This window comes from Pinus tabuliformis, chromosome 3_2, assembly GCF_031772625.1.
Source record: "Pinus tabuliformis cultivar Carrire ecotype Pingquan chromosome 3_2, CPIR1, whole genome shotgun sequence".
Lineage (NCBI taxonomy): Eukaryota > Viridiplantae > Streptophyta > Pinopsida > Pinales > Pinaceae > Pinus > Pinus tabuliformis.
In genome coordinates, this window is record NC_142302.1 from 705,462,347 (window position 1) to 705,473,560 (window position 11,214).

Consider the following 11,214-nt stretch of genomic DNA (forward strand, 5'->3'; position numbering starts at 1 on the left):
TGTGCACTTCTTTTTGTTCGGTCTATACCTCTTTCTTTGTATCACGAGTAAATTAACTAATGAGAGCTTCCTGAAATGTGACTTACCTTGTTGAGTCATGTAGATTCCATAAAAGAATTGGATATCTTATTTTGATTCTCCATTGACAAGTACAGTGAGCAAAAAAATAGCTATAATCTCAAGATAGAGATCATTACATAGGTCTTATTTTGATTCTCCACGCCTACTAATAAACTCAAATGCTGCAAGCGACTTCCTACCCTTTGACCCACACCCAAATATGCTATATTTAGTTCTTAAATTATTCTTTATTGTGTTTTCATATAAAAAAACTTATTCACGTTGCTAAAGTGTGGCCAATTTGAATTTCAAAAGTGGCCAATCACGGTCTTGTCTGTCTTTCGTACAATTTTCTAATTGTTATTGTGGGCTCCAATACGTAAGGAGGCGCTGCAAGCTCGTGACCGACAACAAGGCGGCATGAAGGCCTAACTTCAATTGACACGTCTACAATCTGGTCACTGCACCAATTTTATATAAATCTAATCAATGGATGGCTAAGCAAAACTTCTTCTTTAGAGAACCAGACCGCTCAAAAGAATTTTCTTTAAATTGTATTTTAAAGAGAGCGGAACTTTAAATTGTATTGTAAAGATCTGTCTGTTCATTACGCAAGGTACAGCTTTTACCTTGTTCAATTTTAGTCGGTCATCTATCACATGCCCGCTGTTAGAATATTTGAGAAATTCTTCGGCCAATTTATGAACAACAAATTCGTAGCCTCGATCATCAGCAACCATGAATTCCCGTTCTCCAAATTCAGTGAATGTCGGGATTGGCTCCACTTCTGTATTCATATTAGTAGTTAGCAATCAGTAATATGTAACGATTGTAATGTATATGTGAGTTACACAATAAGGATTATGAAAAGCCTACCTGCCATCTCAAAATCGTGCAACATATAATCTATGGCCAGTTCCAATGGCGTTGATGGAAAGTTGAAGCATTTCAAAAACAATATAAACATGAAGCTCCATTAGAGGCTGAGAATTTAATCAAAATTTATCAATTCCCAAATAGGGTTTGGAATACTTACAATTCCTCAGCTTTTAAGTCTTTGAATGGACAAACGGAATTAGCCACTGCCCTCCCATCCGCCATGGTAGAAGCAGCTTCAATGGCCAATGCACGATTAGCAGAATCCACTGCCAATTTATATGAAGTTGCTGCAACAGATCCAGGAACTCGAACACCGCTAGCATAAATGTACAGCCTTCAATTAGATTAAATTTTAAGTTAAATGACTGTTTCTACGATCACATTGAGAAAATTTATGTGGGTTAATACCTGGGGTCATATATGTTGAATGTAGCATTGCTATAATCAGAATAGAAAATCCGGAGGCTGTGTTTCTTGGCAAGTTCCCAGACGGGATTCATCTTGGTGCCTCCAACCCCTGCCACCCACACTGCACCACCCCCACTGTAAGGCCAGCGAACTGATGCTTCATCAACCGCCCACCGATTCGATCTGCAGCCTCCAGAATGAGAAAGTCTTCAACTCCATTGTCTGCGAGAACCTTAGCAGCCATTATCCCTACAACCCAAGTTTCACATGACAAGGATAAGCAAACAGAAGAAACAAAGAAATGATCGAATTGCAGACACAGACAAACTAAACCCATTTTCGATCCTTTCCTACAATCCCAATTTCCTTACCTGAAATGCCTGCGCCGACTATAATGGCAGTGCAGGAAGAATTTGAAGAATCCATGTGTGCTGCACCGACTGTGTGGGACTGGGATCCGAAGATCTGAAAAGGATGAATGAATGAGTGGATGGTGTTTCCGGTCTGAAGCAAAGAATTCCCTCCTACAACAAATAATACCCTCCTCTGCAGGGAACGCTTCATATCCGGCGAGTACGAGAATTCCCTCCTACAGCAAATAATACCCTCCTCTGCAGCGAACGGTTGATATCCCGGGCGGACGTGTTGGTTAGGGTAACAGGCGGCTGATTAATTAATTTTCATTAAATAATTTTACATTAAAAGGTTTTTTAAAAAATTCAACGGCTGAACATTGTTTAATCGTCTAACAATAGATCTGACGGTTAGGATTAAGACAGGGAGGCAACTTGGGGAGTTGATTTCAGAGGGGAACGCCTTACGGCGTAATTAATTAACTTAACACATGGTGGGCAATTTAGCGAAGGAAATCAATTCAATTGGCCCCAACATATATATATATATATATAATTTTATTTTTATTTTTTTCTTTTTCAGGGCAGAAAAAGCATAATATTATTTATATAAGAGATATAAAAGAGTCTGCATGGTACATTCAGCCAGGATACATATGTTGCTGTGACATAGCAACTGTTCATCAATGAGAGAAACAAAACATATCTCCGATATATCAGATTATGCCATGGCCGATAGAGCATTTTGAGCATATAGAAAAAAATCGGCATATATCGGATAATGACCAAAATACAAAAACTAGATCAGTTGAAAAAGATCTCCATCCGATAGGATAAAGAGAAAAACTACTGACTGCCATACCCAAAATAGATCATAGTGATGTGGAAATACCTGTTCAATAACCAAAAACACATAACGTAATAGATCATAGTCCCTTGCAATTGAAAATAGATAGCGCAACAGAAAAAAACAGATAGAAAGTATGAGCATTGAAAACTAGAAGTAGGGAGGGAAAAAGTCCTGTATGAAGAAATATTTGCCATCTGAGGAAACCTGTAAGTGCCACAAACCCGGATCATCGTGAAGGCCTTTTTTGAGAGACGATCAGCTTCTTGGTTTAGCTCCCTGCGAATGTATTTTATAGAGCCACCAATTAAGGAGGTCCATAAAAACCTGATCCGATCGAGCCAGCCAGCGAGATGTGCCTTGGAGATAGTGTTTTTTCCGGCAACGAAATTGACCAAGACTTGAGAGTCACCATATATTGAGACATCATGGAGATCTAAAAAGAGACAAAAACTCAAGAGTCCAGTGAGAGCCATCGCTTCGGCCATCATGTTTGTACCTCTTCCCCCATTCCAATGAATGGAGAAAGAACTGCCTTCATCAGTCACTATATGAAAACCACAGCCACAAATGCCGTTCTGTTCGGCCCCATCAAAAAAAGCCCTGGGCAGAGAGGAAGGCATCTTTTGAGATTTTATATCCTGAGACTCCTTTATCATAGGGGAGGGTAACAGAATATCCTCATAAAGCGCACATATGTTGAAGAAAATATCCAGCAACGGAGATCTTTTATTTTTGAAGATAAAATCATTCCGCCACCTCCAGATACACCAAAGTGTAATGATAAAAATGGATCTCCAAGAAACAATTTGCTTACTACACCATATAAAAGCATCCATGATCGACGAGGGAGGATCGAACTGAAACCCATAAAACTTTTCCAAGAGCAACCAAATATGCCGAGATTCCTTACAGAGTAAAAAAAGGTGAGAGTTGTCCTCCTCCGCAGAACTGCATAAGGGACATAAACCTGGACCCAGCCAACCACGCTTTTTTAAATTCTCCCATGTAAGATTTTTATTATGAAATGTCAGCCAGGAAAAGAAAACCATTTTAGACTGGCATCCCGTTTTCCAGAAAATGCTTGGGAAAGAAGAGATACTTTGTTGCCGACTATCAGAAATCAAAAGCCGATATATATCCCGAACATTGATGGATTCCACCCCATCAGAGTTCCGCCATATGAGGTAGTCATGTTTAGTTGTTCGAAAAATCCCACCATTTCTGAGCTTTGATTTAATATGATCCCATGATAAAGCAATATCCACCGGCATATTCAGACATTCAGCCTCACACCAGATAGGAAAAGGGCCTTGCCAACTGCTAATCAGACCATCCCAAAAAAAAATGCCCTTCCTGTGCAAAAAATCCAACAAAAAGTCTGGTATGCAAATCTCCTCTTTACCACACAGAAAGGAGTCTCTTCCAACCAGAATCCTATCCCCCGATTGAAACCGCCATATCAGGTTCTTCAGGAACAATTTCTCAACTTTGCGCAGACTCAACCAAATCGGCGATCCATGAGCAGGGCCAATGCATCCTTTTCTGATCCAAAAGGAAAGATCTTTTCTTCCCAGATATTTTTCCTGAATAATAGAACTCCATATACCATGATCATATATGCCCCTCCATAATGACTTGCAGAGCAGGGCCTTTCCAAAAGACCTCATGTCTAATAGACCCCAACCACCAATGCTTTTTGGAGCAGATATAAAAGAGAGCTTCGAGAGATGATACTTCCTTCGCCCAGTCTGACCACCCCAAATGAAATTGGCAGTGAGTCTGTTCATAGATTGGATGATACTCGAAGGAAGGTAAAAGAGGTGAGCCCAGTACACAGCCAACTGATTTAGGACCGATTGTGCCAAAACAACTCGCCCAACCAATGAAAGACATCTGAATTCCCACGACGAAATCTTCTTGAAATATCGCTCGGGAATCCACAGCCAATCAGATCTAGAGTAACAATGAGTCTTTAACATGAAACCCAGGTATTTGATACCCAAGCTAATGGATTGCACTTCATAACCAAACAAAATCGACAACCATGCCAGGTCTTCCTGATTAATATCACTGTGATATATTACGGACTTTGAACTATTTACCTGTAATCCCGATGCCTTTTGAAAATTGTGGAGTATATCATAGTAGCACATCCAAGTGAGTCTGCAAAAAATGCCGAACAAAATAACATCATCGACAAACAGATTGTGGGAGATAGAGATGTTCCGGCATAATTTCAACGGGGAGCACCTGTTTTCCTCAACCGCCTTGTTTATGTGCAGACTGAGAGAATTCATGGCCAATATGAATAAAAGAGGAGACAGAGGACATCCCTGTCGGAGGCCACGAGATGCAAGGAAGAAGGCCGTAGGCATTCCATTGACAATGACAACATAATTTACCTGTTCAACACAAGCCATGATCCAGTTGATCATGTTTGCTCTTAAACCCACCTTTGCTAATAAACATCTAATAAAAGCCCAATCCATGCAGTCGTAGGCTTTGCAGAGATCGATTTTCAGGATGACAGCATCACATTTTTTCTCCCGAATGGCAAAAAGACCTTCTTGAGTTGTAGCAACCGCATCTAAGATGTTCCTCCCTTGCAAGAAAGCATGTTGATTCTTTGATAAGTGAAGAGACAATGTTCCTTTGATCCTGTCAGCTATAATTTTAGATATAATTTTATATGATATGTTGCATAGAGAAATAGGACGGAAATCCGAGAATGAGGAGGCATTTTCTTTTTTAGGAATGAGGGCAATATAGGTGGATGTTGTCTTCTGATTAATGCAGCCCGACATTCTGGATTCTTCCACCATTTTAAGCAAGTCAGATTTGATAATGTCAAAAAAATGACAAAAGAATTCTATTGACCACCCATCCGGTCCAGGACATTTGTCCTTTTTAAAGATCTTTAAAGTCCTCAGCAATTCCTCCTCAGAAACAGGTTGAAAGATCTGATCATTAATGTCGTCGTTGAACATCCTAGGATACAACTCAATTCCCCACAGGATATCCCGAAAAGACCTGTCTTCTGTTCTCTTATATTGATTTTCAAAAAACCTCATAGCCTCCCTTGAGATTTCCTCTTGAGAATACAAGAAACCCCCCTTTCCATCACTGATTTTCCAAATAGAATTTCGCTCCCTTCTTGCATTCGCAAATCTATGAAAAAACTTTGTGTTTTTGTCTCCTTCTCTCAACCACATGACCCTACTCTTCAGCCTCCAAGATAATTCTTCTTGTTCTAATATCTTGGTTTTCTTTCTTTGTAACTCATTTATGCGGCATCGCTGCTGAAAAGATATGCTATTCGATGCCATGGCATCCGAAGCATCATCTATTACTTTTTGGATTTTCCGTAACATCAACCTGTTAGATTGTCTCTTCTTGAATTGCCAATCTTTAACCACCTTTCTAATTATGTCCATTTTTTCTCTGAAAGACATAATCAAAAAGCGAGGATTAGAAGGCAGCCATTCACACCAGAGATTATTTATGAGAGCATTGAAAGTCGGATCCTCCAAGAAGGTCCTATTGAATTTGAAGGAATAACCCTTTCTAAAACCTTTTTCCATCCATCCCAATACAATCGGACGATGATCAGAAATAAACACCCTTTCAATAGATGAGCAGGGCATGCCCATCTTGTCAATCAAACTAACATGAAGGATAAAACGATCAAGGCGTTTCGCGACGTAGGCCTCTCCAGACCTTCCATTTTCCCACGTCGGAAACATCTGAGCCGGGATGATATCCACAAAATTTCTACACAGCAACTCGTTTTTAAGCTTTTCCGCCAATGGGTCCTTTCTCTGTTTCGAACCCCAAATTTCATCCATATTTAGAGTAAAATTGAGGTCCCCTGCAATCAATAGATTTTCAATGTCAAGAATCTCAGAATCAAAAAGCTTCTCCCAGAAAGGCTCTCTATTCCTGTAAGGAGCATAAACATTTAAAATATTTATGGAGACATTTTGACCCCGGATCTGAGCCGAAATCAAAATTCCTGCCATGCACCTGTAAGTTTTTGCCATGATCCAAACCGGATCCCAAAGGACAACTAAACCACCGGAGAGTCCGTTAGCATCAACAGCCGATATATACCAAGAAGGGAACATTTTTCTAAAATAAGAAATGGAAATAGAAGCTGAATGCATAGATTCCTGAATCAAGATAATCTTTGGACTAACAGAGGTGAAAAGATCTCTTAACTCCAAAAAAAATTTCCCCGCCCCCAACCCCCTAATGTTCATAGATAACATAAAATTCATTTAGGAAGCTTCTCGGCCCAGCTTGCTCTAAGAGGCCTCTCGTCAGTCATATCAACAATAGGAACATCAGTAAGCGATAAGTTACGGATACCCCTGCCAGCACCTTCCCCCCTACCACGAAAGTGTCTACTGCCCCTTCCATTTTTCCTCCTTACAGTGATGTTGCTGGCAGAGTCGGGACTAATGAAGGGAGGGGCCTTTGATCCAGGTTTATGGATAGTAAGAGCTTTCAATTCCAACGACTTCTTTGAAAGCAAGAAGTCCAAGTCACTACCAATTGAATTAGTCGGAGAAGAAGTCGGAGAGTTAGCCGGGGTGGGAGAAAACAAAACATCCTTTCCTTTTCCCAACAAAGAGCAAGACAAATTAGGTGCAGGCGAAGAATGATCTGGGAGAGAATCGCAGCTACTGAGAAGAATGGGAGGAGGAACCGGAGGCGGGTTAGGAACCTCGTGATCAGAGATCGGTTCAATAGGATGGGAGGGTCTGAAAGGGATCGAAAAAGGAGCATCCTCTAAAGGGGGCATCGAAGGGGATATGGGATCCACTGGAGCAGGAGGCTCCGAATGCGAAGGGAGGCCATGCGGATCAGCAGGAGAAGATACCAAACAGTCCTCTGATCCATAGGAAGACCGACTCTTCGACGAAGGAAGAAAATCCGAGTCAGGGAAGGGGGAGGACCCCTTACCATGACGATTCCACCTATAAGAAAACCGTCGGGGGCAATTCTTAATCAAATGACCCATGAGGTGACATGCCGAACATCTAAACGGAATTCCCCAAAAGTCCAGCCGCTGCCTGATATTCATATTCACCCAGGAAATGTCAATATGTTCTGGAAAACCCCCCCTGTATGGTTTATCAATCAGAACCCACGCCACTCTCTTATCCTTCTCTCCAAGACACCATGGGTCTACATATACGCACTTACCAATAGCATTCCCAATCTCAAACAATGTTTCTTTCGACCATAATTCCAGCGGCAAACCAGGGAGTTTAACCCAGATGAAGTGGTTTAAGGGAGTATTTCTGAGCGGATTAAAACCCAAATACCATCGATGCAAAACCAGGAAGCTTCGGTTGAAAACCCACTGATGCTTTAGGATGGCTTCCAGATCACTCGACTTTAAAAAGTGGAAACAATACCACCCCTTAAGAAGGCCAGCAATAATAGGAACATAACCAATAATCGGCTTCCACTGGGACGCGAGCCATTCACGCATCCGAGCGTCACTCATCTCTGGAAAATGCCAACGCCCGATCAGGGCATTTTCTTGAAGACTGGTTAAACGCTCAGAAAGGTGGGAGCTGTCAATTCTTATGGCAGCGGGAGAAGGAATAGTCTTGACCGGCTTCTGGACTTTCAGAGAAGACCCGACATCCCGATCCTTCCGAGCATTTTCATCACCATTTCGTCCGATAGATCGCGAGGATTCACCCTTATGCCCGACACAATTCTCCACGTCCACTTGTGGGACCGAAGGCCCAATCAGGAGGTCCCCCAGAGTGGACTGCCAGTCAGAAGACATTCGAGCATTTGCATGGGCGGATTCTGCCAAAGTGGCAGCCAGGATCAAAGCCTTCGTGGCAGATGAGTCGGAGGGCAAATCCATAAATAAATAATCCAACTACCACAATCACATCAGTACTACATAAATCCAAAAACAGAGATATGGATCGGACAACAAGGTACATCAACCACCCGAACAAGATGCCTGGAGAGAGAAAAAATGGATAGCAGGACTCTGACAAGGAAACTGACAAAGAAGCCTCGAGAATTAAGAGATACACATCCCTAAAAGGCATATAGGGAATGCAAATGCCATCTGTCCCCCGAGCCTTTAAGAACCAGAGACTTCAGCGAGAACATGGTACAATCAAGTGGAGAGATATTCAAAAACTGACGGCTCCCAGTAAATACCAACGGATGGGTAAGGCCTCGAGAAATATGAAGCTGAGAATAACGTCAGCAATACATCATCAGGAAAAAATCAGGCGAAAAACCGACTGACGGAAAAAGGAGAGCAAGGCCCGGAAAAACCAGGACAATGTGGAAGGTGGCACAAAGTGCCCAGCCCCGGAAGGAACAGAGGAGAAACGAAAAGAGACTCCCAGAGCCCAGCCCTGTAAAGAAACTTTCCTGACAGAAGAGAATAAACCAGCCAAAATCACGTTGCTTCCTCAGGACATACTACACAGCAGCAAAACAGAACACATGTGCACCACCATGAACCTATCTTGATTCTAAAATCAGAGCAAGGCTTAGATAGAACTATATAATTCTGGATTTTCAAAACTGAGACTCGAAACCAGTGTAAAAACATCTCTAGCGCTCCAATTGAAGACTACAAATAAACAGAAGCAGGACTCTTTATGATAATCACAGACTATCCCGAGAATGAGAACATGGAATATATGAAAAAAATGAAAAGCGCCACCATAAAGAACTTCAAACGATGTAAAACCTCCATATACCCATTGACCCAGAATATAAATTCCTTCTACAACACATCAACATCTAAAATCAACTCCAGAAGCAAAAGAAGAAGAGCAACTGACCTGGAGTCACGTGGTTGCCGAGAGCGGAGTGCAGCACAAACTCACAGCACATTCATCCTCATAAAAAAAACCAGGGGTCGAAAAAAGACAGTTAGAGGAAACTATCCTTGAAAAGGCGAAGAGGAAAAGCATAGCCACCATTGAGTGCAAGGCACAATAGGGCAAGAAGAGAGCTAGAAGTCTTCCCACCCAGAAACTGTAAAAAAGAGAAGGAAAAATCATCAGATAAAGATCGATTCTGGTTGGCCACACTCCACAACTCGACCACCACGGTGCTGATATGCAATATATATATATATATAATCCATCGACCAGAGATTAAAGAAATGGTTTAATATAGAATACCTATGGGGAAAATAAAAGAAACAAATATTTCCTTGCTATCGTTTGTTACTACTACCATTCGAATTATGAAACTCAACAATAAAAAATTAATTTAGGTACAAATTAGAATCGCTCGTTGACCTAATTGGATTTAGGTAAAAATTGTAATATTGTATCATTCAAAATGTCAATGCCTACAGAGATGAAGTTGGAGCCTCTCAATACTTCATTTTCGGTGACCGCAGGATTAAGACATGGTAGCACAACTTTAATCCCCAATTTCTAGCCCGAGATGCAAATATTTCATGCAGATCTTATATTAATAATAGCCCATTAATAATTGCATATAGAGTCCAATTGTACTTTTAAGACAATTCCTATACAACACCAGGTGCGAAGGTGCATGGAAACAAATGATTTGAACCTATGTGATTGAACGAAATCACTTTGTACCTGCTTGAAATCACTTCGCTCCCACACCATATCTGCCATGTATGAAGAACCATAAGGAAAAAATATGTGAAAGAGCTATGTGTAGTTTTTTTTGTGTTTTTTCTTTGTTTTTTTTACACATTTATTTTAAATCATATAAAAGAATGGTTAATTTAATATTTACCACTAATTAAAAATTAGAAATTTCATTTGTAAAAAAAAATGTTTTAATAAAAAATTATGAGAAACATTATGAAAATTTGATAATAATTTTTGGTTTTAATAAAAATCAAAGTAATTTGACTCAAGTTAAGTTTTACTAGCACAACTAGTTGAGGATGAGCCTTGTTAGCAAGGCGGCCTAGGATCAAACCTCGTGGGGGGTGGTTGTGTCATGTGCTAGGTTGAGGAGACATGCTAAAAAATCAAGTCAGCTAAGGGTTGGTGTGGCCCAGGCCGGTTGCAATTCCTGGGTGACTTTGATGGCTTAGATGCCCCTAAGTCACGGCTACTCAAGCGACAGGTCAAGCTTGGAGGATCACAAACATCTTGACAAACTAACAAACAAACAAACACAAAATAATTTGACTAGTACCAATTGCAATATAACCTGCCTTCCGCAGGTATAATAAACTAGGTATATGAGTGATAATAATAGGTATAATACAAATGGTAAAGACATGTTGTATAACCACACTTTGCATTAATATTGGTATTAGCATTATGGAACATGTTACTTGCAATAGTGTGACAAATTAAAGTTCATCTTGTAGCCAACGCTTCAAACTCCTTGCAACTTTATGTTGCATTCAAACATTTTTTAATCTCGCTAATTTCAAGGGCTTATTACATTGATAATTTAAGAAAATTCCTTGTAAAAAGGCAAGGGTATAAAACTAATTGAAAGGCATTATCCTTAGGGTAGGTGTGAGAGGGTTGTAAATTTAAAGAATTACTTTAAAGATTTTTCTTATCTTTTAGATAACCTTGTCATCATTTTTATATTATTTTTGTATCATTTTTTTATGATAATATAATATAAGTAGCATTTTTCTCGTTATAGTAGTTTTTA

The 11,214-nt window shown here is 40.3% G+C and overlaps 1 protein-coding gene across 1 annotated transcript; it reads right to left on the reverse strand.

Moving 5' to 3' along the window:
* Positions 1 to 664: 664 nt before the first annotated feature.
* LOC149182592 (polyamine oxidase 1-like) lies at positions 665 to 1,862 on the reverse strand. The gene is made up of 3 exons (XM_089418608.1): positions 1,348 to 1,862; positions 937 to 1,255; positions 665 to 847 (listed from the first exon to the last, which is right to left on the reverse strand). The coding sequence occupies exons 1-2, from the start codon at positions 1,437 to 1,439 to the stop codon at positions 1,093 to 1,095; spliced, it is 255 nt and encodes an 84-aa protein (XP_089274734.1). The 5' UTR covers positions 1,440 to 1,862; the 3' UTR covers positions 665 to 847; positions 937 to 1,092.
* Between the last annotated feature and the right edge of the window lie 9,352 nt (positions 1,863 to 11,214).